Source organism: Trachurus japonicus, chromosome 4 (assembly GCF_045865225.1).
Source record: "Trachurus japonicus isolate A0001 chromosome 4, Traja_1.0".
In the NCBI taxonomy this organism is placed as follows: Eukaryota; Metazoa; Chordata; class Actinopteri; order Carangiformes; family Carangidae; genus Trachurus; species Trachurus japonicus.
The window spans coordinates 11538990-11566483 of record NC_140910.1 but is presented as its reverse complement, the minus strand read 5'-3'; the positions used below and the strand labels follow the sequence as shown (position 1 = coordinate 11566483).

Sequence of the window (27494 nt, the reverse complement as noted above, 5' to 3'; positions counted from 1 at the left end):
TATAATCACTCACTATATGCATTTCTGTTTGGCCATTAAGGGAGGCAGAGTGTGGGGTAATGGTCAGTGCAGGAGCTAGTCAGTGTCATAAAGCTTGATGTTCAATGAACAGTATATTGGGTCACTGAAACAGGTGCAGCAACCTGTGAGAGCAGTTGACATCAGATATAGATCAGATATACTATATCAGATACTCATAATCTGAATAAATTATCCCACAATACTGGAGAAGAAAGTGATACCGGGAGATCCATTAGACCTATGTTTAAAGGGATATTCCGGTGGTTCAACGCACCGTGACATTTATTTATTGAAAAGAGACGAAAACAACTCACCCACTCTCCTAGTTACTTATGTAGTAATTTTCCGAGTCCAGCATAGCGCCAAGGCACTGACAAAACACGTCCGAGTCCGACTGGCAGCACAAACATTCAGTGTTGTTGCAGTGGTGAACTTCTGTTATTCTGACAACATTGGAGTTGCAGCACTTTTAAAAGACTATACTGTACTTTCTGTCTTTACAGTGCAATCAAATTTAACACTCATCACTAATGAGTAACTATGGGCTTATTTTGTCACATCTCTCAACACAAGTATTTAAGTGTACAGTGAACCTCACATTGTTGCCTCAAGACACTTAATTTAGATTCATGTTCAAACAGACATACAAAAAGGCAGAAAGAGAACTATTCAGAGAAGTTTTTATTGTTCCAAGATATGGTACAGAGCAATTTTACAGTAGATGGTTGTGTGTTCTCATCTGATCAAGAAGATGCTCTAAGCACTTATGTATTAACATAATAATGATGTTCAAGGGCTTAGGCCACATTAGAAAACAGTAACAATTTAATCTGTTTCAGACTGAGAGGTTCTGTAGCTGATCATTGGAACCACTAGATGGCACAACTGCACATCCAGTCTCCATTTGGCCACAACATCCTCAACGGGTGTTCTCAGCTAAAACAAGGCCCATTAAAAGCAGCTACTAACCACACAACAAGAAGTCTAACTGAATAAAACTACCTGCGCAGATGAGAACCAACAAAAATCAATGCAGCCACAACCATAAGCTCATAATATGGTCCATGGCAATGCTAAAAGTAGCCCGCTAGCAATAGCAACATTTGCTGAACAAAATATTGGTTAGTATTTTCATGCCTTCTGTAGCTGCTCACTTGGGCAATAAAAAAAAGAAAAAGAAAAAGGGCACACAACACGTTGTATCGATCGAGTTACATATCTAGAAGAAGAAAAGAGAAAAACACATTCAATATTTTCTGACAAATAATTGTTTAAAATCTTGTTAATTTGTCTTTCATGATGTGTTTCTAAACCCAGTTTGCTTCGACTGAATTTCACATTTTCTTCAACCTAAAGTCTATTAATAGAAATTGTACCCACTTTGCCAGCGTACCCTTTTGTCTAACTCAACTCAACAGTCCAAAATTTGTCTTGTATGATATCAAAGCATATTTTCCATTAATTCTGTATAAGGCATTTAGCAGGTAATAGTACTGTAGCACCTCAATTATTATCTCTGAAAAAGTAACCTGAAAAACTGCAAATTCAAATGCTGTGATTTGACACTTTAGAGCCATTTCCATGACGCCCAATGATCTCATCAATCCAGGTTTTATACATAGGTATCTTAGTGAAACAGTAAATCTGAGATCCATCTAGTTCAGCTGCGGCAGACACCACCCCGTACGCCTGTCCTTCACAGACCAATGGACCACCAGAGTCTCCCTGGAAGAACACAACCAGTTTGAAATAATTACTTCAACAACTCTGATTTAATTTTCAGTAAATCAAAAGTTTGTTTCCAAATGTTTAATTTAATTCATACACATACCTCAGCTGGTCCACTCTCCCCCTCAGAGCAGTACAACTTTTCAGCAACACACCACTTCTTATGTGTGAGTGTTACGTTGACTTCCATGAGAGTGGGAGTCATTTGCTTATTATTTCTGTCGCTTCTTCCCCATCCGGAGACTATGCATGATGTTGGAAGAGAGCCATTGTCTTTGTCTGCCAGAGCAATGGGTCTCACCTTTTCACTGAAATGCGCCTTGGACTTCAACTTGAAGAACAATGAGAGGAAATTCAGAAATTATAAACATTTACATGGGACAGTTTTGATTTTATACACCACGTTTTACAGACATCATGAGAAGACATTAAAAAAATTGATTAAACCAAATATCCACTACTAAATCCAAAGGTTTAAAATACAATTCCATTTTGTATTACCTTAAGTAGCATTATGTCATTTCTTAGTTCGTCTGCATCATAGTCTTTATGTGGAAATTTTTCATTGACAAATACGTGCTGTTTTTCTTCTGTGCCAAGGGCATTATGAAGTCCCAGAAAGACTGTGTAGGTTCTGAAATAAAAAAAATAGATATAAAGAGTTACCTGAAGGCACAAACATATTTTTCTGGTCAGAACACTATATTGTAAAAAAAGACAAAAGACAATTTATGTAAAGAATTTAGATTTAAAAGTTTCATCATTTGAACCTGCAGCTACATCAACATGAGGTAAAAACTAACTCGGCTTGGCAGTGGGCTGCAGTCATCACAAAATCTTCATTCAGAAGGAAACCACCACAGTGTTTTGTTGCACCATTCTTCATGTGCTGCTCCAGAAGCACCATGTACGGCCTGCTATGTGGCACAGCCTCCTTGCCTCCATAGATTTCTCCTGCATAAACTGGAGATAACAGTTTGTGTTGAAACAAGTTTACAGAGGTTTGTCCCGCTGTTTGAAGTATATACATACATATTTATATGTATGTGTGGGACTGGAATTTAGCTACCCATGTACTGTGATTTAGAATTTATGCTACAGCATTCCCAAATGCTACATTAACATGAGACTTACCTTGACCACAGAGAGTTAGTGCAAGCATCAGTAAGACCAGTTTACAGTGGAAAAACATGGTGAGATCGGTCCAGCTGAGCTACTGAAGAACAGCAGTGCTCATCAATGATGAGTTCAGTTTTTAAACACTTCCTTGTAGTAGAGAGATGAGGAAATGATTTTGTAACTTGCATATCCCCTATGCAACTATCAGTATATCACTGCAGTACATAATAAGGGTTGGTCTCCCCCAAGCTACCAAAGAAATACTTAAAGCAGAAGTAAGTGGTCCGGTCGCTTTCGCTAATGCTGCGTTCCAGGCAGGCTTTTGAAATCGTAAATTACATTTATTCTATTTAAGACTTATATTAACACAAATATATCACTTACTTCAGAAGTAACACAAACACAAATATATCACTTACTTCAGAAGTAAGTGATATATTTGTGTTAATATAAGTCTTAAATAGTTGTATCTTCCGACAGCAATCACTTACATAGAGTGTTTGGACTGAAACACGGGTCTGTCAGTCACTCTGCTCTGCTCTGAGCCGAGGAGAAAACATTTATCGTATCCTACAGTTTTTATCCAATGAGGAGAGAGAACGGCATGCAGGGCTGTGTGTGCAGCCAAGGAACGCCGTGAATGTGGCGACGTAGGGACGAGGACTGTTATGGTGCGTTCAAGGAAACTCGTATTTTTCCGACCGTGAAGTGGTACCAGTTCGATCTGGTACGAGTTCACCGGTCGGAAGTTACGAGTGGCCATTATAGTGACTTTCACCGGTAAAGGCGGGTTTACACTGTACGATTTTGCCACGATTTTCTCGTCCCAGACGAGTCGCAGCCTAATTTGCATAATCTTAGAGGGATCGCGGGGTCGTGAGCATAATCGGGACGTATGGTTAGTGAGGCTCTGCGTCACGTCCCGACGCCCTAAAGACGAGTCGCCGACCTCCCGATTATTTTCTGACATGCCAGAAAATTTCTCGTCGTGACGGACAATGTATGGGGTCCTACGTCACGATTCTGCACATACGACAAGTTTTTACCATGACAGATTGTTTTAGCACAGAGCACAGAGCCTTTATGAACCTGAGTGTGATGCTGAACCTCGTCAGATGGAGTTAGAACAGGCAGACAGAGAGAGGAGGGACAGGGAAGTGACAAGCTGAAGGCGAGAGAGAGAACTAGCGAGGCTCCTCTGACAGCTGCAGGTGAGCTGCAGGTGAGCTACACGTCAGCTGGCTGGAGAGCGCCGCTCTCTCTCTCTCTCTCTCTCTCTCTCTCTCTCTCTGCAGCACCGGCCTTGGAGGTGATGCGCGCTGTCTGTCTGTGTGTTTGTCGGTCTGATCTTCCACATGGACTCTGCTATATAGGAACCAATATCAGGAACCAATGTCAATTTGAGGTTTACAATCGAGCAATTATAGAGCAGCACAAATCTCAGCGGCATCGCAGGGTAATCGTGGTGGAGCGCAATCGTAGAACGACGTGCAATTAGTGGGGGTCTGAGACTGATCTGAGACGTAGGACTGAAGAGGGACGCTCGTGCAGTTTGAGATGTGAACAGACGAATAGTCGTGCAGTGTAAACCCGCCTTAAAACAGGTCAGAAAAACACGAGTGGGTTGCCTGCAACGCTACAAAGTCGTAAGTTGTGACTTGAAGCTGTAATTTACGATTTCAAAAGCCTGCCTGGAACGCAGCATTAGCGAAAACGACCGGACCACTTACTTCTGCTTTAAGTAATCTGGATGGTGTTTGTTAGAATTTTTATTTTATTTCAAAAACCCACATTTCACTAAATGTTCAGTCTTGTTTTTATGAAAGACTCAGATGGCTCGGCTCGGTTTGGCTGTGTTTCCATTACAACTGAGTATCACCAAAGCCCTTCTAGGCAAGTCAGGCCACTTGGCGGCCATATTGGCGACGCTTCGAAAAGCCCAAGAAGACCAGACGCCTATCTAATTGAATGGAGGGGTGGTCAAATCCACCCTTTAACGTGATAGCAGGACGGAAAAAACATACAGACGTGCTAGCCAGTGAAATAAGATACAAATAAAAACCAAATAAACATAAACTTTACCGCAGAATGACGTTTAAATCGCTATTTTTCCACAGGGAGTACTCAACTGCGCATGCGCATGGATTTACGACACTGCCGTCACTGTACGGCTGTAACGGCTGAGTCCATGATCTAGCAGCAGCCCGAGCATACCTACACCGGTCTGCCCTGCTCTACCTGGAGACATATCGGCATTTTTGCCCAAAAATAAACGCTAGACTTTCATGAAATCCGTCTTAATCATCACCTATGGGCTCCTAGTTCTGTGTGACTGTGTCTGCTCCCCCTCCCACGATCCCAGAGACGCTCTAATATGAGGAGACAGACCACTCTGCCCGTTTTGAATGGGGAAAGCTGCGACGCCAAAGATGGCGCATGTCCCGCCCCTTTTCACCAGCAGCCAATCACCTGCGTTGCCAGAGCTGAACTTTATGGCTGCCTCAAGACCTCCTGGAAGAAGGAGAGATTACTAAACAAGAGCACGCCTTCATGCTGGTAAATTCACCTGTCACACCTGTTTTTTACACCCTCCCTAAAATCCATAAGGAATATATTACCACTCCTCCAGGAAGACCTATTGTGGCGGCGATAGGGTCTCTCACAGAGAAGATTTCCGCCTTTGCTGACTTTTTCCTACAGCCTTGTGTTTCATCTTTACCTGCATATGTCAAAGACTCTATAGACTTTATCAAACTCATTAATACTGCTCATACTAACCAAGAGCCCTGCATCCTGGTAACCATGGATATTGAGTCCCTGTATACTAACGTCCCTATCCAAGGAGGGCTCAGAGCAGCTGAAACTTTTTTGTCCAGAGAGGACAGGCCCACACCTAGCACGGACTGTATTTTGAAGCTGCTAGAGATTGTGTTGACCACAAACTACTTTATGTTTGATAAAGATTTCTTTTTGCAGGTGTCGGGAGTCAGCATGGGGTCTAAGATGTCTCCCAGCTTCGCATCCCTGTATGTCGGCCTTTTTGAAGAAGAAGTGGTGCTGAATCCCTCCTGTAACCCGTTCCTTCAGTATATCTCTACATACAGAAGGTACATAGATGATGTCTTTTTCATCTGGACCTCAACTGAAGCTAAACTCAGAGACTTTTTTAATTTTGTAAATGCACAGAACACACACTTGAAATTTACTATGGCACACGACCCTTTTAAGATGAATTTTTTGGACATTCTTATCATTAAGAGTGACAAAGGTTTCAGCACCTCACTCTACAGGAAACCTACTGACAGGAATTCACTGCTACATGGACAATCATATCACCCCTCCCCTTTGAAAAGGAGCCTGCCCATTGCACAGATGAACCGCATCCGTCGGATATGCAGTTCAGACTCTGATTTCAACATACAAAAGCAGCATCTTGCTAATAGATTCCTTCAAAGAGGGTATAAAAAGAATGGGTGACGCAGGCCTCCGACCACTTTTCTAATGTAACCCAAACTGACTGTCTTTTTTCTACTAGAACTGAAACTGTTAATGACAGAATTACATGTGTTGTTTCCTTATTCACCTCTTGCTAAGAATATGTCCTCGATTATACATAAAACATTGGCATATTGTCTCCTCCGATCCTTCTCTGAGAGGACGGTTTGAAAACCCCCCTCGTGTTGCCTTTAGAAGACCCCCAACCTTAGAAACATGCTGGTCAGGGCGGATAACCCTAGCCCTCCACCTCCTCGTGCCTCTGTTTCTTTTCTTCCCCCTGTGGAAGCAGGTAACTATAAGTGTGGTAATTGTCAACAGTGCAACTTTACACGTAAAACCAAAATCTTCATCATCCACGCACTGGTAAAGTGTTTTCTATTAAGGGTATAATTTCTTGCAAAACTAACAACGTTATATATATGCTTAAGTGCCCTTGTGGGGCTTGCATATATTGGTAAGACATCTAGACCCCTTAAAAACAGAATTTCTGAACATAGGTGTGCTATAAGAAACTCTGATCCCAAGAGCCCTGTAGCCAATCACTTTAACCAGATGAAACATAGTGTGGCGTCTCTGAGCTACATTGGTATAGAACTAGTATGTCAACCGAGGAGGGGAGGTGATATCAACAAATTGCTTCTCAGACGTGAACTTTTCTGGATTTATACTTTAGACACTATGTCACCCAAGGGCATGAACGAAGAAATGGACATTCGTCCATTCCTATAATTATTGTTATTTTGTCACACATTATTGCCCAGCAAGTTTGTCATTTGTGTGTTGCTTTGTACTTGAATGTGTTATATTATTGTGCCTTAGCACGCAGGTGTGGCCTCAGTAGCATATGCCAACTTCATGACGGCACTTATGCCTGATCACTGTTTGCATATCCTATTGAGTGTAGCTTCCCTGTGTGTCTCTCGCACTAGTGTTTTCATACACTTAGATTTTCATATATATATATATTTTTTTTTTTTCGATATATTTTTCTACTATCTATCCAATTTTCTACTATGTATGCTATGTGTAACATGATATGTGATATGAGATCTCTACGTTGTGGCTGGTATGACTTACTTCTATGGTGTTCTCATTGGTATGGGCGCATGTGTACGCACAATACACAGTATATTTACTTGTGTGTGTGTGTGCTCCTGTACCCATGCTTGTGTTTTTCTCAGGATTTTTTTTATATATATTGATGTTTTAAAAATACTAGAATATAACAGGACTTTGTAGTACTAGTGGATGCCGTTTTGTATGCTGTGTTTGTACCGGTATCTGCTTCCTGGTTTCTAATTGTCACATGACGACCACATGATACTTAAGATGGCGTCTATGTGGATGTTGTATGTCTGACGAAGAGCTTTTGCTCGAAACGTTACATCGTTCCTGATAATAAATGGACTGCATTTAGGAGCCCTGCGGTGTGCGAGCCTTTTTCTTTCTTTCGTTTTAAGTCAGAGCTGAACTAGGCCAATCATGTTGTTGCACCAGCGCATGCGCACAAGTAGATTTACGACAGACAAACCTACCTGGTGGCAACAACAACACGGCTTTAGCACCGTGTGTAGCCTACTGTATGTGGTCAGGTTGAACATTTACTCTAAGGTTTTCGGAAAAGTGCAGAGCCACCGGCGACCGGGAGCGGCTCCTCATCCTGGAGGAAAGCTGTTACATTTACCCGCGGAGTTTTAGAGGTTTACTGCCGGCTTGTTAATTTGGCAGCCACATTGGTTGGTCTTAATGAAAAGTGAAGCTTCAGGTGTGTACTGCTGAACGAAAGAGCTACCTCGGGGCTACGTATACAGAATTCACCTCATTCACATCAATAAGTGTTTTACAATGAACCGATTAGTCCACCTTTTCTTTAATTTAATTTTTGAATGTATAGTTTTGTTCGTTTCATTTTTTAACCTAAACATTCAAACTGGGCCCCCTCCCTTGGGGCTAAGCGTTAGCCTCCTGTCCATGATAGCAGCAGCAGTCCACTCCAAAAAAATAAAAAACACAGTCCGGATGAAGCACTGGAGCCGTGGACCGATAGACACCGTCACCATTAATAACGAGAGCCTCTATTGTTTTATTGTACCGAGTACGAGAGGCTTGTTGTGAGCTGAGAAGCTGCTGTTAGCGGCGGATGCTAACCGAAGCTAGCGGCGGATGCTAACCGCTAGTCGAAGTTAGCATCGAGCTGCTCAGCACAACGAACGCCCCTCATACTTGATACCGGTCGAGGCTTTAGTTGTCAGTGATGGTCGGTAATCAGTCCGTGGCTCCAGCGGTTCACTCGGACTGTATTTATTTATTTTAACCGACTGCTGCTGCTGAGACGACATGCTAGCACTCGATAGCACCTCTGTGATGTCGCGGTCGCTGCTCGGACCTGGAGCTTCACTTCTCCCAAAAACATCGGGGCAAACTTCTAAACAGCCGTCGTTTGGATAAACTAACCGCACATGGGGATCTAAACAGTTACTTTCTCGCATGAAAAAATATTAAAACTTAATAAAGTCACAATAACAGAGCCAGTCCCAATATTAGAAATTCTCTGGTAATAACAGGCTTCAGGCTTCAGCAGGAACATTTCTGTTGTCGGTCGTCGCTTCTAGAGCACTGGAAAAGAGAGTAGACACCACCATAGACTCCCGTGGTCACTTTATTCTCCCCCTAGTGGCAGGATATGGGTATTGCAAATCCGCCCAAGAAACCCATTCACTCCAATGTATGTGTGTTGCCAACTTGCTTGTAAATTGATGAAAACTGCTGTGTTTTTGCTTTTAGGTGCCTTGGTCATATTAAGTTATGCTTATAATTTATTTATTTCAAAATTTAAATTGTAACATTAATGTGAACAACTGTTTTTTTTTTATAAACATAGATATAACACACAAAATAAAAGATGACAACACTTAAAAACCATTACAAAATGTGACCAAATCAAACCCAAAACGTATTATGATTAAAAAAAAGATAATTAATAAAAACACACGGAGCTGTTTACAGTATCTACTACCGGTCACACAGCGGACACAGAAGGGGACGAGCGAACGCTTTACCGTTGCTAAGCAACCACCAGCTGTCAAAATAAATAACATAAAAAACCTCGCATGGAAATAAAATAAAAGCCAGCAGCACAATAACTTGCTTGACCAAACAAACAAACTAAAGAAAACACAGGCTTAAGTGGCAAACAGTTAGCTAACACAGTTGAATTTAGCGCGCAAACTGGTATGACACTTTAGTGGACTTATCTGTATCATTTAAAACAGCAAGCATTCGTGACACAACAATTAATGGCCACTATATGTTGATATTTATCTGTAAAAGGGTCCACGATGATGCTATTAACGTGGGTGATCTATAAATGTCCTTAAATTATTGAAAATACCGCACTTACTCATTCACCAACACTGCAGAGATGCCAGCTCTTGGGCGCATTTGCAATACCCATATCCCGCCACCAGGGGGCGTTTCCACTTGACCAATGCGTGTCGCTACTTACTTTTTCCAGTGCTCTAGTCGCTTCCAGTGACAACACTCATCGGCCAATCAGTGGAAGGCAGTCGGCTGACGTCACGTTTTAGTAACGCTTCGGCTCGCTTGGAACCAAGGGGGCAGTTGTCGGTCTGAGAAGTGAAGCTCACTTCCGCGCTCAAAAAACTGCAATCCCCTCGGATTCCTCTGGGGGCTGGTGTCAGAAGGGAGCATTCCCCATAGACCCCCGTGTTAAAATCGCAGACTTTACATCCTCAGTAAACATGTTAAAAGCCTGGTGTCAGAACGTTTTTTCGTCTCAATCGATAGTTTCTACCCCCGCACACACTCTGAGGGGGGTGAATTTTTTTTTAACTCTACAGTTTTACTGTTATTAGGTTAAAATTCTGGCCAATCAGGGCGCGGAAACGTTGAGTGACAGGTCCGAGCAGCTCCGTGGACAGCTGCTTCGAGGCCAGTGGGCGGGTTCTCGGCCGGCCAATCCAACATGGCGCTGTTCAGGCCGCCATATTTGAGTCACAAAAACGACTCCCCAAAACCAATGGGTGACGTCACAGGTGCTACGTCCATTCTTTTTACAGTCTATGCTTGGAACCAGGGCTGAGGCAAAAGTGTACCTGGTTGCAGGTACTGCGTGCTAGTGGAAACACGCAAATAGCGCGCCGCGCCGAGCCGAGCCGAGTCGAGCCGAGCCGTGCTAGTGGAAATGCGCCATTAGTCAGAAACAGTTCTACAGAGCTGCAGGTACCCCATAATTGTGTGCTATTTTGATCTCAGCATGAGACCCAATAACAAAGTTTATGACATCGTATGACAATGTGATTCTACTGTAGAAAACTGCTTTTTACAATCATCATGCACTTTGTCAGAGAAACAAAAACACAGTAGTCAGAAGTCAGTAGCGACACTGATTACAACTGACATGCTTTACTGCAGAACGGGGTTGATAAGGGAACTGATCATCATATATATCAAAGCTTTTGAAAATCAGCCATGCAACACAATCGTGATATTAAGGCTCTGAACAGGTTGTATGAGGGGTGTCAAAGTCATAGTTAGAGCCTGCTGTGTAGTATATATGAAATGTCATTGCAGTATGTTACAGTAATTAGTCAGGCAGTCCTACAGTGTTTATTTTTTGCTATTGATTCATTCAATTGTAATTCTTTACTATATCCCCTTTCTTTGGCCTACATAAGCTTTTTGTTTTTCATTGTCAAATTACAATCTCCATTTTAAATAATCATGAATAAAATCCTCATATTAGTTTCTGTTTAGTCTGTGTCTGTAGATGGTTGTTGCTTTGTCATATCTGTTAGAACTGCTCTCTGGCATCCTGTACCTCATCACTAATTAACAGGAAGGACAGCATAGATACTATCACAAACCATTTCCTTAGTCTGAGTTGAGAAACAGCAGTTTATCACCACATGCAATCTTTCAGGCTCCGAGAGTTTTTTCACTTGTAGTGATAGTGGATAGACTCTATGCACATCACTTCTTTCACAAACAAGCACGACATCATTCAAATATAAAAATTAACCCACATATCTGAAGGAAATTTAAATCAAACACAACTGGACTTGGTTATTTGTCTAGGAACAGCATGACAAATAACCAAGTCCAGTTGCCTTTGATTTAAATTTCCTTGAGATAACTATGACCTGGACAAATGAGAATATTCACAGGTTTAACCCACATATACATCTTTGTGAAGCTTTGTGATTTCATGTTAGAAAAGTTGTAGGGATATTTCAGCGAGAACATGATGAAACTAAAAGCTTGGCATGACTCCCTGATTGTGTGACAAAAAAAGGTCCTGGTTTGGAGTGTTGCAGGATTGTCAGGACTCGTTTGTCTTGTGCGTAAAAAATATGTCAGTCAGGAGTGGGTGGAATGATTTGACTTGCACATTGCAACAAGTTGTAGGAAACCAGTGAATGTCTGAAGAAACAAGAAGCTCTTGAGTACTAATTTGATGTAATGGGATCATTTGGGTGAAGAGATCTGATGTCAGTTGTAAATGATTAGTCATTTCCTCCCTGGTAGACTTTTGATTAGCAAATTGATGATGTGAGAAAACTGATGTGCATGGAATTTAGCTGCTGGCTAGGATCTTTATTTTACAACAGTTACATCAAAGAATCTGTTAAATTAATTTCACTCATTGCATTCAACTAGTCGAGTGCTGTAACCTGTGAGACAGATGAAGCTAATTACATTAATTATTTTTGTGTCATGCAATTACTTCCTGGTTGCAATACCAGTTAGATGCTGATATGTGAAAACTTGGCCAGTGAACTGGCTTCTTATGCTGTTTGTGCTGTATTATGATTGTGCTGTTTTAAAGCAATCCAATACCTTTTAACCCATTTTTATAATCTACTCTAATGCAGATTAGGTCTGATTGGTTTCCTTTTCACAAGAAGCCCAGATCTATATCAATAACCACATCCTCTGCCTCTGCTGTAAACAGCAGAATATGAACCAATGGTCTGTCTGTCATTTCTTGAGGACTACCCTTTTTTATATTATATTTTCTAAGAATTATTTTAGGCCTGCGTTGATTTAATGAAACACTGATTCTGATGCTCCAATCTCTAAGCAAAGTATTTATAGTATATTGTATTCTTGTTTGTCCTGTTATTATATTTGCAAAAACAAACAAGAAAAAAAAACATGTAGAACGCATTAAATATTTTGTATGGGGAGGCTTTAATTCATATTCAAACTGGAAATGTATAGAGGAGAGAGCAGTTCATTGTACATAAGAAGGTACAAAACAAAGCAGCAGAATATGTTCTCAAGAAAGCGCATGTTCAAAGCAGCAATATATCTATGGTTTAGGTCAGTGTATCTTTTGGTCATTGGATTTCCTGAATGGGAATAAAAATAAAATTAAAAAAAACACTGGTTTATCAAATTCTCATTTTCAAATACAAAAAATAAAATTGAAACACAAAGCATTCTTTTTTTTGAGTGTCAAAGAGCAATTAAAGGTATGGGTTGGAGATCCTGGGAAATCGGTTCTAGCAGGCCACATTTTGGAAATACACAAGTCAAAAGTCCAGGCCCCTTTCCTCAGACTTCTCTCTGAAGTCAGGCCTCTAGACCTCAGGAACACGTAAGGTTTACCAATCTAATCTCAATCTGAGCAACGCGGCTTTCTGCGATACTGTTGCGTCACTGTGTAGCAATGCTAACTGTGCTCTAGCTTTTTCTCAAGGCTCATTCATGTGACAGAAAACACTTAACATCATAATAAACCATCCAGCATCAAGCTTAGAGGTACATTGCCACCTACGAGACTTCAGCGTGGTATATTGGGTTACTATTGTAGTCTTTGCCGCGGTCTCAACTCGTTGAAGACTCTGATCATGCACGCGATTAGCGAATGAAGAGCAGTACGCACAGAGAAAGAGAGAGAGACGGCAGCTTGATTGACACATCACGATCCTATTGACTTTAACGTTGCGTTCCCAATGATTGGATGCTGTTTTTACAGGATTGTCTGTCCCACAAGTGACTGACTTGTTTCATTTTTGTGAAAAAGCATTTAATTTATTGGTTGCAATCAGAGTGGGAAGAGGAAAAAAAATGCTCCAGAATAAGATCTCCAACCCTACCTTTAACTAAATTCTAAAAACAGTTTGATTTTCATGTTCTATTTCATATACAAAATAAAATCACCAGGCAACAGAAACAAATAGACAGACCAAAGACACTTTTTTTTTTTTTCATATTTTGAGTCATTTTCAAGGCAAGAGCGCCAATGAGCACTACAGTACTACTGTGTGCCTATGGTTCTGTAGGCCAAAATGTCTTTGGTGCCCTACTCAGATTTAATTTCAGACATGGTAAAACCAGGCCTGACATCTACAGTACAGAAATCTTTGCGCATATCACACGTAAAGTGGAGGCAGAAGAGGATTTTCTGCAACAAATTTGAGGAGATTTTGAGCTGAAAATGGCATAAGCTTGAGTCCCCAACGTACATCTACAGTAGAGTCAGAGGTGGCAAAAGTTACAAGCAAAGTATGAACCTGCTATATCTCCCCCTTTCCCTTCTTCTAGTCTAGATGTGTTGAGTGTGCTGCATGTGTGTGTGTGTGTGTGTGAAGTATTTTCTACTAGAGACCAGTCCAGCCTGCAGTCTTGCCTTGCAAATGACAACGTCCAGTGTCAGAATATGAAAAAAAACTATTGTTTTTGTTTTGTTTTTTGTTTGTCAGCTAGTGATTTTATTTCTGTTACATGAAACACAACATGAATATCAAACTGTTTTTAAAATGTAGTTAATCACTCTTTGACATTCAAAAAGAAGAATGCTTTGTGTTTAAATTTTATTTTTATATCAAATCAAATAAACCTATACGTTTTTGATTTTTATTTCCCATTCATCAACAGAAAATCCAATGACCAAAATATATTATACACTGACCTTTTTATGGGCAACAGTGTATGTCATGTTGTATTTGATAGCGGAAGTCATTTAATATGCAGCATTGGGTCTACAATTGTATATTTCTGATTTCAAGCCATACCAAATAAGAGGCTTGTTTAAGGATTTAAGATCTCAAAAATTATGCATGTTCCATGGTAGTGTTGATCCACTCCCTAAACTCAGGAATTTTAGTATAGCCATGGAATTGTTCGCCTTGTTTTCCTGGGAATGAAATAGCCACCACTCCATACGCCTCTCCATCTTCACAGACAAGTGGACCACCAGAGTCCCCCTGGAAGTACATACAGAGTCTGGTGTGATCTTTACCAAGGTGTTTTTTTTTTTTTTTTTTTGCATATTGCATATTGTGCTACATACCTTCCCTGGTCCAATCTCTCCCTCAGAGCAGTACAGCTTATAACTGGCACAAAGCGGATAGTCAGTGAGTGTCACGTTGACTTCCATGAGCTTTGAAGACATGTAGTTATTGTTTTTGCTGCTTCTTCCCCAGCCGGAGACCATGCATGATTTAGGCAGAGAGCCATCATCTTGGTCTGCCAGAGCAATTGGTTTCACATTTTTGTTGAAATTTGCCTCGGTGCTCAACTTCGGACAAAAACACAAATATGGAGCTGCAGTATCAATTCACATTTTTCTGACATTCATTAGCTTAGTTATTGTTCAGTAATATGAATGCAAAAATAACAAAAAGAGACTAAAGTCAGCATTTGCTTTCAATATCCTCTTACCTTAAGAAGCATTATGTCATTTATGACGTTTCCATCGAAGTCATCATGTGGAAATGCTGTTTCCACATCTCTAGTCTGTGCATGTTTAAGCTTATGGAAGTCGTGAAGTCCTAGATAGACTTTGTAAGAACTGAAATATAAAGTTAAAAAAGGTTACGGGAGTAGGTAGAATAGTATTTGTAAATAGCATTGTATTCACAAAAATATATTACAAATATAGACAACTAACTCGGCTTGGCAGTGGGCTGCAGTCATCACAAAATCCTTATTCAGAAGGAATCCACCACAGTGTTTTGTTTTACCAACCTCCGTGTGTCCCTCCACAAGCACCATGTACGGCCTGCTATGTGGCACAGCCTCATGGCCTCCATAGATTTCTCCTGCATACACTGAGATAACACTTTGTGTTAAAACAAGTTTAGAGAGGTTTATTCTCCTGATAGAAGTGGGAGCTATAGCATAATCTTACTTTCATAATGTTTGTAATTATCAGCTGTATGCACAGGCTATGAAGTGAAGTAATTGTTTGCTTTTGGTGCCCTCAACTGGAAACAATATACAGTTATGCATATCTTTGGTAACTAAAGAATTTCCCACCCATCCATTAGCTGTGCCCCTTTGCCAGGGGGGGTTGCCAATCTCAGCTGACAAACCACAACCTATTGAGCATGCCTTTGGACTGTGGGAGGAACCAGGAACAAGAACAGGCACCGTTTTAAGGTGACAGTGCCAATACGCCACCTAATTTAATAGTTATGATATAAATTGTTAAGATCCTTTATCTTTTGTTTTCCTTTTCAAAATGTAACAAAATAATACACATACTCATACATACATATATGTTCTGGTATAATTAATATACCTACACTTACCTTGACCATGAAGAGTCAGTGCAAGCGTCAGTATGACCAGTTTACATTGGAACAACATGGTGAGATCAGTCCAGCTCAGCTACTGAGGAACAGTGGCACTCATCACTCACAGGTTCAGTCTTTAAATGCTTCCTTGGTGTTAGAGAGAAGGAAGTGCTTGTGTAGCTTGAATATGCAAATACTGTGGTTGTGAACCATGTTCAGGAAGGGCCCCTATGACCTCCATAGTATGAGACACATCTTAATTCACCAGACGATATTAGTTAAGTTGATTTTGGTTTTTTTGGATGTGGTTTGAGCGCCTTGATTTTTTCCCTTACAGGTTGTCATGTGTTGAGTAGCTCTGATTAATGACTTGTGGGAGAGTGGAGGCTCTCTGCCTTCCACACCGCTGCTGAAAACCAAACCTGCATGATCAGAGCCTCAGACCCAGTGTCACAGCTCTTGTCTCTGTGGCACCGCGAGTCCATGACACAAATGTGTCCCATAAACCGTAATCTAATGTTTATGACAGATATGACTACACAAAATCAAATCACACATTACATAACATGTAGTATATGATAATCCATCGACCCACTGATTGAGTATAAAAGGCTTCATTGAAAACAAATGCACATTGCACACAACCGAGGAGGGTGAGCAAAACAGCGAAGAAGTGACCAGACTTGCAGATTTGCTAAATGATGCCATTTTAAATCGACAAAATTCATTTTTTGGGGCTTTTTCGTGCCTTTATTTGATAGTACAGTCGAGAGAGACAGGAAATGGGGAGGCAGAGAGAGGGGGAATGGCACACAGGAAAGGGCCATCCGATGAGGGATTTGAACCGGGGCCGCCTGCACGAGGACTATAGCCTCAACACATGGGGCGCCTGCTTAACCCACTGCGCCACTCACCACCCCTAAAAGTTGTATTTTTGATCAACATTATGTATGAAATTAATTATTTCACTCATAAGCCGTGTAACAAACAGGATAATGTAGAGTTAGTCTGTTGTTAAGGAGAAATAAAGGCTGAAACATCCTTCATCGTAGCCCATACAGTCTATGATCGTAGCTGTGCCTCCCTGGTACTGTAGGTCATCAAGATGGCACTGCATGATTTGGCAGTTTGACTGACAGATGGGCCATCCAGCCCCTGCTCCTTACACAGATTCCACATTTTGTCATTGATATGAGAAATCACTTGTGTTATCGATTACTGTCTAATACTTATACTCAGATTTTTTTTAATTTCGCCAAAATTTTGCCAAAAAGGAGTCGTCTGGAATGGTACCTTTAAGTTGCCCTGATCCACCTGAGAACTGTAACATAGCCTGTTTTTCATTATTATTATTACTATCATTCTGCTGACTGTACATATTTACCAGTTTACCATGCAACATAACACCCAAGACTTTGGTTTTTAATTTTGTGTTCTTATGGTCCAGTAGTCAAGGTGTGTGTGACTCTCTGCGTAAGATCAGTAAGTTTGAGTCAGCATGTTGAGGTAGGATTTTTACAGTCGTTTTACAGTCAGTTCTGTTGTTACTTCATTGGTTTGGTGGCAATCTGTAAGAGCTACCACACACCATTTGTTTGGGACCCCAATATGTTGCAGTGTTCTTGTCTGCATTATGTACTACTTGCTGAGGGAGACATGACAAGCTGGCCACTCAGCTGCGTTTGTGTGTAACGGATTATCTCATGCACACTGCATGATGCAGATGCTTTTGACGATCTCAATGAACAGGACCAGCAGAACAGGAGAATTGTGATCTGATGAGCATTTTTAAAAAGTTCAGTTTGCATGAAACAGTTGACATGGCTGACAGCAAGACAGAGGGACAGAGATGCAGTGAGGTTTCACACATCCATCAACATATATGATAACAGAAAAACAGGATGTTTATAAACTAAAGATGTTTGTGGGGGTTCTGATGGTTAAGATTTCACTAAAATAGTTAATGAATAGACATTTCACTGAGTTGGGTATTGCTTGTTCATATCAATCTGAACAGCTTCTGCACTGTGTATCTTGTAATTAACAGGAAGAAGAGATATGACAATCCTGTTCCTCTGCCTGAGTTGTGACACACCAGTAAATGACCTCTTGATTATCGCTAATTTTTTGAGATTTTTTCTTTTTTTCTCCAATGGCTCTGAGAGCAGAATTGACCCTATGCTCTTCACTTTCTTCACTGAAAAAAACACATTATGTGAGCTGAAAAACTTGCCGGTGATGGTGTGCAAACTGAGGAGAAATCAATTATAAATCATGTTTGAAATGAAGAGGTAAATGAGGCTTTTGTGAGAGGGATTAACAAGGTCATGCACAAAGAGATCAATAATATATAATCTACCCTTTTGAAATGCTAATACAACAAAATGACATTACTCAATGCCAAAATGTATTACTGTAAATGCCCCTTTTTGCACCAGTACCATTTGTTCACAAGGAGGCAGTGTTGTCATTTTGGGGGGGATTCTCATATGGTCCATCCATCCAGCTACTGTATCTATATCATTTGTCTGTGCAGGGTGACAGGGGGCTGCAGGCAATCCCATTTGACATGGGGTTAGGTTCAGAGGACCAAGACAGCCCAACTTTTAATTTTCGACACTAGTCTGAACACTGAAAGTGATCCTGGCAGCTGGCATACAGAGTTCTCATTGGCAGAACCTGATGAGAACAGTCAGAGTTGGTTGAAAACGCTGGGTTCAACTGTCTTTATAGATATTTATATCAATAATATAAGGAGCTACATCGTTCATGATTTCTGCGCAACATAGAGACAACAAATAAAGACCACTATTTTTGTATTATAGTATTATAAGTGAAAATCTAATCAAAGGTATTGCTCTTGATTATATTATGATATTATATAATCAATTAGTATTATAATATTATTAATGACTCAAACTAATTTGATGGTGGTTTTGGAAAGATGATGAAATAAAAAGTCACCGCTCTTTAAACTCTTCAGTTTCTCTGTACAGAGTTTTTTTCATAACTCCGCATACCCCTAGGGTCCAGTCTAGCCCAACAATCTTATTTAATTGATTTGTTAATGTATTTATGATGGTTCCTTAAGCCTCAAGATATCCATTATTGTTATAATTTATTGAAAGTCTGGGTCATTTATGGAATTAGGTAAAATGTATTTGGTAAAGCAGGTTTTGATTGCAGTATACTGGGTGTTGTTCATATCAGTCAGAACTGCTCTTGCACTGTTTATCTCATGTGTAGATTATATCATGAACCGTTTCCTGTGTCAGTCGATCACTATTTTTTTTATCTCAACTTCTTTACGCTTAGTTTCCATGATATGTGTTTAACATAACTGAATGTCCTTCACCCACAAAGAAGACTCATTTGAAGTGTTATCTTAATCTCATTAAATGGCAGTTAAAGCAGCGAGGGTGTAACTAGGGTTGGTATATTGAATGCAAAATAATAGTTGTAGCTCAAAAGTGGATGGGATGATTGAAATGAGGGATGCAAAGAGAGTAGCGCTGAATTCAGACTAAATATGTCAAGAGTTGTGGTAGTGAGAAATCCTGGGAGTAAGACTCATGGAGGTGGAAATGTCAGTGAAACATTATGGCCACCACAGTATAATAATGTGGGCTTAGAACCAAAAGCATGTAAGTGACATTTTGGGAGCGAAAATGAGTTCTATATATCAAAACACAGGTCTCGATGAGCTCTATCCAATGATGCCAAAAGGACCTAAAAAGACCTAACTCAAAAATGTGAGTAATGTTTGGAGCCAGAAGGGCGTAAGTGGACTTACCTACTCTTATACCAAGTTGAAGCTATTTTATTCAGAAGATTCTTAAATATGAGCATATACTGTAAAGGACAAGGGTTTTTTGTCATGTTTGGCATGCAGTGGGCTACGGTCATCATTCAGGAGGAATCCACTACAGTGTTTTGTACAGCAATATAGTGTATGTATTTATGTAACAGTCCAATCCACCAATCTATGTTGGATATATACAGTACCATAACAAGTCACATTTGTAAATACTACCCCTATTCATTTGCACATAGTTTTTACATTGTGAATATATTTTTATTCAAAGTTTCTATTTCCTTTCTGCTCATACACCTTTGATTAGATTTTAAAAAAAAGATGTTGGAGTTTTAAATTGAATTACATGAAACTCAGCCTGATGCTTCTGATGTAAACCTAAATAATGTCCATGTTTTGCTGACTGAATGGAGACAGTAAGGTAATTTGGGTTTTTGGGTTTTGGGTTGAGAACAGATTAGGTTTCAGTTTATAGTGTTGGTTTATAAGATATTTTTTAACTCTGACTTCAGCAAGTGAATAATGGACCTCTTGTTGTTGCATCACTTTGCTCACAGGGAGGCAGTGTTGTCTTTTTATTAAATTATGTTCAAACATAAGTGTACGGAGGCACTAAGAGAACTTGGTGAGAAAGCAACATTTTATTGTTTCAAGAGATGGTACAAAGCATGAAGCAGTTATGTACATTGTCACATCATTCTGTTTAAATTCTGATCTGATCAAAACAACTGAAGAATTGTTGAGAGAAAATGTAGCTGCTGCAGCAGAAAAAGACAAAACAAAAAATGAATTACTTTATTATAATAACCAAAATATGTTCATATAGATTGTATGTTTTCATACACGTTACATACATATATTTATTTAAGTCTAGACCTAGGTGTGCTCACAATGTTACATTATTAAATCAGTTTTAATGTTAGCACTTGTGTGTGCACCTTTTAAATTACTGAACACCAGTAACACAAACATAAGATGTCGGTTCTGTACTCCTGTCAATTTGGACTCTGCTCTGAGCTATGTTAGTATAGCCAGTTAACTTTCGTCCATCTGATCCTATTTGCTTCAGGAATGACACTAGTCCGTACACCTTTCCATCCCCGCAGACCAGTGGACTACCACTATCTCCCTGTAAGTACATACAAAGTTTGAAATAATTACTTAAACAATTATGATTTAATTATCAGATCGTTAGTGTCAACTCATGTACTTCTTCATGTTGTGTTTCATAAATATACATACATTCCTTGGTCCATTCTCTCCCTCAGAGCAGTACGAATCCATTTTGGTACAATACTCATCGTCAAGAAGTGTTACATTCACTTCCATGAGAACCGTAGACATATAGTCATGGACTTTGTTGCTTCTTGTTCCCCAGCCTGAGACTATACATGATTTAGGCAGAGAGCCATTCTCCTGGTCTGCGATAGCAATGGATTTTACATTTTTGTTGAAATTTGCCTTGGACTTCAACTTAAGAAACAGGGAGAGATAAAGACAAAAAATATAGAAATGTGAAGCTAAAATATCATATTTATCAAGCACTAGTAATAGTTAATGATCAGTGATATGCAGTAAATGCATAACATATTTTCATCAATGCATTCAACTGGCCAACAGGGAGAGATTAAAAAAAATAAAGATATGAAACTTAAACATCAATTAACATTTCTCCAGTGTTCAGATTTGCCTGTTGGCTAAGACGTCTCCTGCTTGCTTATTGCTGAGTGACATGCGTACATTCAGTATTTCATTATTTTCGAAAGAGCATTTGTATTTTACAATAAAAACAAGTATTATCTTACCTTCAGAAGCATTACATCATTCTTTTGAGTTAAGGGACTGTAGTATTGATGTTGAAATCCTGCTTCCACCACATGTATAATCTGTGTTTCACGATGATTATTGTAGTTGTGAAGTCCTAGAAAGACTGTGTAGGATCTGATAGGTGTAAAATTTACATTCAGTTCAAAAAGTTCAATACATTTCTTTTGTTTGTTGGTGGAGTAAGAAATTTCATCAACCAGAATTCCCATTGCATTAACATAGTGTAAAACTTACTCAGCTTGGCATGTGGCTGCAGTCATCACAAGATCCTCACTCAGAAGGAATCCACTACAGTATCCAGTTATACCATCCTTCTCCGTCTCTACAAGCACCATGTATGGTCTGCTATGTGGCTTAGCCTCATGGCCTCCAAAGATTCCTCTTGTTACTGATTAAATAAATAAGAATTTCTAAAACAAAAGTGCACACACATTTTTCTACACTAAAATTAATTTGTCATTATTGTCTTGTTAGATCCAGCTTATACCTACTGTACATAACTGCACCTATCTTGACCATCAGGAATCGAATTAAGCATCAGTATGACTAGTTTCCACTTTCCACTGAAACAACATGGTAGCTAAGCTAAGAAGAACAGTTTTGCATGTAACTGACAGTGTGTGTGCGTGTGTGTGTGTTCAATCTAAACTTACCTTGACCATCAAGAGTCAGTGCAACTATCAGCATGACCAGTCTGTAGTGGCAAAACATGGTGAGATCAATCTGGCTAAACTGCTGAAGAACAGTGGTATACACATCACTGACAAGTTCAGGTCTTAAAATACCAGCCTACATTTGAGAGAGTTGAATGTGCAATTGAGTTGGGTTTGAACCACATTCATGAGGAGGGGCCACTACATGACAATATACTACATCCTTGAGACAGTATGATACACTATTATAGTCTAGCCCCATGCTAAAATACTAGCTACACTTACACTTGTTTAATTTAACCTTCAGTATTGTGTAGAGTTGTCTGCATTTTAGTATTTGTTTGCAAGAACATATTCGGAACATACTGGAAAATGTTTGGTTATAATCACACCAAGCAGAGTTTCGGCGTCTCCCATCTAAGTATACTTTCCCCGGTAAGGCCAAATCAAACCATGGAAATTATGTTATTTCCCCCCAGGATTAAAGGGATAGTTCACCCTAGAATGATATTTCGCTCGACTAAGGGCTGGAAGAATTCTCAGAGTCCACCGTCCCTTCTCTGAGTTACAGGGGGTCTTGGCGTAGCAGTGCATGTCCATATAACGGTTGCAAAGGGACACCAGAGCTCTTCGTAAAAAAACACACACAAAAAAACATCCAAATACCTCCATGATGCTCGTATGTAATGTCCGTCTTGTGCCGAAGCCCCAAATTGCGTAATTGTCCCGAAGCTTGTTTGTAGCGGAAGCTTCTCGAAGCTCCTCTTCCTGGTCCGTCCAAATCTCGCGTGATTCGCAGTAATCGCACTGACGCCGGCGCAAATCACGCAAGATTTGGACGGACCAGGAAGAGGAGCTTCGAGAAGCTTCCGCTAAAAACATGCTTGGAATGTGGACTTATTTAATTTTTTTCGGGACAATTACGCAATTTGGGGCTTCAGCACAAGACGGACATTACATACGAGCATCATGGAGATATTTGGATGTTTTTTTGTGTGTGTTTTTTTTACGAAGAGCTCTGGTGTCCCTTTGCAACCGTTATATGGACATGCACTGCTACGCAAAGACCCCCTGTAACTCAGAGAAGGGACGGTGGACTCTGAGAATTCTTCCAGCCCTTAGTCAACATGAGGGTGAGTAGATAATGAGCGAAATATCATTCTAGGGTGAACTATCCCTTTAACACCTTTCATGTCTCCAAACCTGCCTCATTGCTTGTGCTTGTACAAAAAAGCAAATGATTGAAGAAAGACAAGTTAACTTAATAGAAATTCATTAAACTGTATTTTTTGACAAGCAAATAACACACATTCAGTTTTATTTGTTGCCTGGGCCGTAGTTTGAATCATCTGGAGACATGAATCGTCAGTATTTAGAAGATGAACCATCTCTGCTAACAGGCTTCATCATTACATTATCATATTTTTGTGTCAAATGCTGATCTGATTGTTTGGATAATATTTGTCTTTTTTTTTTTGGTTAATGTATAATAAAGGTAAAAGCATATCCATTGTTAAAATCTCACTTTTAGGTACATTTTGAATGAAAAAAGGGATTGATTGTGATTAAGTACGGCCAGGTATAACTGAAATTTTCCCAGATGCGATATTTGAGACTTCACTATAATATCAAAAACATTTAACATAAATAACCTCTGTGGTCATATAAAATGTATGAGTATAAATGACAGTTACAGTTCTAACGAGGACAAAATTGTTCTTGCACTATAAGAAACTGTTAGTAGGTGCTGGTAGTGTTCACCCAGAGCTGTTCTTTCAGGTGTTGCTAAAATGCAATAGCAGGGTCAATTAAACAACTTGCATCAATACACTTTGTTCACAGGGAGGCAGTGTTGTCTTTTTTGTTGCTTTAATTTTTGTTCAAACAGAGAAATGCATATACCTGTGTATCATATATGTTCATATATTTTTGTCACTTTCAAAATAAAGATTTGGAAGCATTTTAAATTGTAAAGCAAGCAGGTACAGACTTGAGGTCAGTGGCATTATTAGCATTTCAATAATAAGCACTTTAGTTCTGCAGTGTGATAGGAAATACAAATTACATTCAAATGTTGTGATTGTGTAAATCAATAGTTGCATGCATTAAGGGCGTTTTGTTGCAGTTTTCATAGCTAAACTGATCCAGCTTTTGTTCTCAGGTATCTTGGTATAGAGTTTTAAAACTCGTCCATTTGTTAGATTTTCTTCCCTGGACACCACCCCGTACGCCTTTCCATCCTCACAAACCAGTGGACCACCAGAGTCTCCCTGGAAGTAAATACACAAGTTGCAGTATTTCCATCATCATTGTATTACAATTATCAGCATTGGAAATGTATTTCTACAGGTTATGTTTCATCATGTATATGTACCTCCCCTGGTCCAGTCTCTCCCTCAGAGCAGTACGTATCCATTTGGGTACAATACTCATCGTCAATCAGTTTTACGTTGACTTCCATGAGAACCGTAGACATATAGCCATTGTGTTTGTTGCTTCTTCCCCAGCCTGAGACTATACATGATTTAGGCAGAGAGCCATTATCTTGGTCTGCCATAGCAATGGATTTCACATATTCGTTGAAATTTGCCTTGGACTTCAACTTGAGGAACAGGGAGAGATAAAGACAAAAAATATAGAAATATGAAGCTAAAATATCAATTCATATTTATCAAGCACTAGTAATAGCTAATGTTCAGTGATATACAGTAAATGCATTACATATTTTCATTAATGCATTCTGGGCAACATAATATGAAAAGATACTTCACATCATACAAACACACGAAAGCAAACTTTGTTTTTAACTTTTAGGATATTCTTACCTTGAGATACATTATGTCATTTTTGTACGTTGTTGGATTGTAGTTTTTATGTGGAATTGCCTCTTCCACAGATAGAGTCTGTACATTTTTACGATTATTGTAGTTATGAAGTCCCAGCAAGACAGTGTAGGAGCTGATTATTTAATTTAAGGGGAAAAGAAGTTATATGGTGGCTTGATTAGTTGCACGGTCAGAGCAACGGATTCATAAAAGATACAAATATTTACATAATTGATGGTTATGTTGTGATGAATTATATCTGCATTTGCAATCTTAAAGCAGAAGTAAGCGGAATTTTTGTGTTAATATAAGTCTTAAATAGTTCTATCTTCCGACAGCAATCACTTATATAGAGTGTTTGGACCGAAACACGGGTCTGTCAGTCACTCTGCTCTGCTCTGAGCCAAGGAGAAAACTTTCCTTGTGTCCTAAAACCTTTATCCAATGAGAAGAGAGAACAGCATGAAGGGCTGTGTGTGCAGCCAAGGGATGCGCGTGAATGTGGTGACGTAGGGACGAGGACCAATAGATCCATGACGAGGGCGGGGACTGCTAACTCCATCGGCTGACAAGAAGTTATGGTGCGTTCAAGGCAACCCGCAAGTCGTGTTTTTCCGATCTGTGAAGTCGTACCAGTTCGATCTGGTACGAGTTCACAGGTCGGAAGTTACGAGTGGCCGTTATAGTGACTTTCACAGACAACAGGTTGAAAAAACATGAGTTACGGGTTGACTGGAACGCTACAAAGTTGTACTGTAAGTCGTGACTTGAAGCCGTAACTTACGGTTTCAAAAGCCTGCCTGGAACGCAGCATTAGCCAAAATGACCGGATCGCTTACTTCTGCTTTAATACATGAGTCTACAGTTGTTGGTGGATTAAGAAATGTCAGCAGAGCAACCCAAATTCCCAGTATTTAAAAATAAAGTGTGTAAAACTTACTCAGCCTGGCAGTGGGCTGCAGTCATCACAAAAGATTCATTCAGAAGGAACCCACCACAGTGTCCAGTTATACCATCCTTCAGGTTCTCCACAAGCACCATGTATGGTCTGCTATGTGGCTTAGCCACATGGCCTCCATAGATTCTCCCTCCATGCACTGGAAAAAAAAACCAAATAGATAAACATTGATTTTACTGATGTCATTAATACTCAGACGTTAAAATCATCATTATCATTCATCATCATATCTCACATTGTCAAATGTAGCTACTCATGTACTGTAATGTGTGCTCTACAACAACCTGGATCAAATGGTACATGTGAAAACAGTTCTTACCTTGATCCTCAAGGTACAATGCAAGTATCAATATGAGCAGTTTCCACTGAAAAGACATGGCAAGAACACAGTTCAGCTGAGCAACTGAAGAACAGTGACACTCATCACTGACAGGTTCAGTCTTTAAATGCGTTCTTGTACTCAGGGGAGAAGGAAGTGCTTGTGTAACTTATGCAAACGACTGCAAACCACACTCACAAGGAGGGGCCTCTGTTACCTGCAGAATATGACAATGGTTAGATTTTCATTTTTTATAATTTGTGTATGTGATGTATGTGGTCAAAAACATAGTGTAATGCAACATTATCAGAGCTCTGATAGAAATATGTGTGTGTGTGGCAAGCATGTACTGGCATAACACACGTACAACAGTTTTTTCCTTATATTTCATGTTCCAAGACCTTTGTTTGGTACAGTAATTAAATCTTTTTGTTGGGCATGCTCCTCATCACAGTTCAGGCCTAGATTGATTGTAGCATTATTCAGACCAGTGTAGTGAGCTCTGTGCTTGGTCATTATAATGAAACCTCTGTGGTGACACTCACAACTTCGCTATTTATTGTTATTTCATGTTCAAAACTGTGGTTTTCTCGGAGGAGCCTGCATGTATGTCACATGGCCCCAAAGGTGACATTATTACATTATTATTATTATTATTATTATCATTATCATTATTATTATTATTATTATTATTATTATTATTATTATTATTATTATTATTATTATTATTATTACGTTATCAAGTTATAAGACAGTAAATAAAAATAGGATGTGTTTGAAAGTGCGGTTCATGGAACACTGAAATGCGATCCCATAGCTATAAGGAATGAAAAAGTCAGGGGATGCAGTCAACATACTGTATAAACCACAATTATATAATATCCTTTTAAGCAAGGAGCCAGTATGAAAATGTCTTTATTGTGGGGGAAAAAAACGTATATGCATGTAGCAGAAATGTGAGTCATGATGCCATTTAAAGCATGTGGGTTCTGCAGGTCTATTTGTTTCAGTTTGGCAAGAGTAAAGGAAAATACACCTGTGCCATACTGACAGCTGTATCATTTTAGCAATCACTACTGACGAACAATGAAAAAGAAAATCTGGAGAATCACTAAGTACAATGATAGTGAATTAACCATGTGACTTCAGCTCTGCAAGGTTTGAATAGATGAAAGTAGCACTGG

At 39.6% G+C, this 27494-nt stretch overlaps 3 protein-coding genes across 4 annotated transcripts; all 3 read right to left on the bottom strand.

Annotated features, from left to right (window-relative positions):
* Positions 1-1313: 1313 nt before the first annotated feature.
* LOC146988513 (granzyme B-like) lies at positions 1314-2992 on the bottom strand. The gene is made up of 5 exons (XM_085773916.1): positions 2884-2992; positions 2553-2712; positions 2251-2383; positions 1853-2080; positions 1314-1746 (listed from the first exon to the last, which is right to left on the bottom strand). The coding sequence occupies exons 1-5, from the start codon at positions 2939-2941 to the stop codon at positions 1567-1569; spliced, it is 759 nt and encodes a 252-aa protein (XP_085630042.1). The 5' UTR covers positions 2942-2992; the 3' UTR covers positions 1314-1566.
* An 11141-nt stretch (positions 2993-14133) lies between these two features.
* On the bottom strand, positions 14134-22312 carry LOC146988512 (granzyme B-like). Of its 2 annotated transcripts, none has more exons than XM_085773919.1 (5): positions 22209-22312; positions 15287-15446; positions 15058-15187; positions 14687-14914; positions 14134-14600 (listed from the first exon to the last, which is right to left on the bottom strand). In XM_085773919.1, the coding sequence occupies exons 1-5, from the start codon at positions 22264-22266 to the stop codon at positions 14448-14450; spliced, it is 729 nt and encodes a 242-aa protein (XP_085630045.1). In that variant the 5' UTR covers positions 22267-22312; the 3' UTR covers positions 14134-14447. The 2 variants fall into 2 exon arrangements, with proteins under 2 accessions (XP_085630045.1, XP_085630044.1); XM_085773918.1 differs by lacking the exon at positions 22209-22312 and adding an exon at positions 15930-16065 and having other exon boundaries at positions 14143-14600.
* A 1758-nt stretch (positions 22313-24070) lies between these two features.
* LOC146988511 (granzyme B(G,H)-like) lies at positions 24071-26433 on the bottom strand. Its single transcript, XM_085773917.1, has 5 exons — positions 26311-26433; positions 25974-26130; positions 25034-25166; positions 24583-24810; positions 24071-24478 (listed from the first exon to the last, which is right to left on the bottom strand). The coding sequence occupies exons 1-5, from the start codon at positions 26366-26368 to the stop codon at positions 24314-24316; spliced, it is 741 nt and encodes a 246-aa protein (XP_085630043.1). The 5' UTR covers positions 26369-26433; the 3' UTR covers positions 24071-24313.
* Between the last annotated feature and the right edge of the window lie 1061 nt (positions 26434-27494).

Bases quoted from the DNA above. Each gene is read 5' to 3' on its own strand.
- LOC146988513 (XM_085773916.1), bottom strand. From the start codon at position 2,941: ATGTTTTTCCACTGTAAACTGGTCTTACTGATGCTTGCACTAACTCTC. The intron at 2,384-2,552 runs GTTAGTTTTTAC...TTTTTATTTCAG, and splicing joins GCAGCCCACTGCCAAGCCGA to AACCTACACAGTCTTTCTGG. The intron at 2,081-2,250 runs GTAATACAAAAT...TTGTTCTTCAAG, and splicing joins ATGACATAATGCTACTTAAG to TTGAAGTCCAAGGCGCATTT.
- LOC146988512 (XM_085773919.1), bottom strand. From the start codon at position 22,266: ATGTTTTGCCACTACAGACTGGTCATGCTGATAGTTGCACTGACTCTT. The intron at 15,447-22,208 runs GTAAGTTTAGAT...GTGTTATCTCAG, and splicing joins ACTGACTCTTGATGGTCAAG to TGTATGCAGGAGAAATCTAT. The intron at 14,915-15,057 runs GTAAGAGGATAT...TTTTGTCCGAAG, and splicing joins ATGACATAATGCTTCTTAAG to TTGAGCACCGAGGCAAATTT.
- LOC146988511 (XM_085773917.1), bottom strand. From the start codon at position 26,368: ATGTCTTTTCAGTGGAAACTGCTCATATTGATACTTGCATTGTACCTT. The intron at 24,811-25,033 runs GTAAGAATATCC...CTGTTCCTCAAG, and splicing joins ATGACATAATGTATCTCAAG to TTGAAGTCCAAGGCAAATTT. The intron at 24,479-24,582 runs GTACATATACAT...ATTTACTTCCAG, and splicing joins GAGAGACTGGACCAGGGGAG to GGAGACTCTGGTGGTCCACT.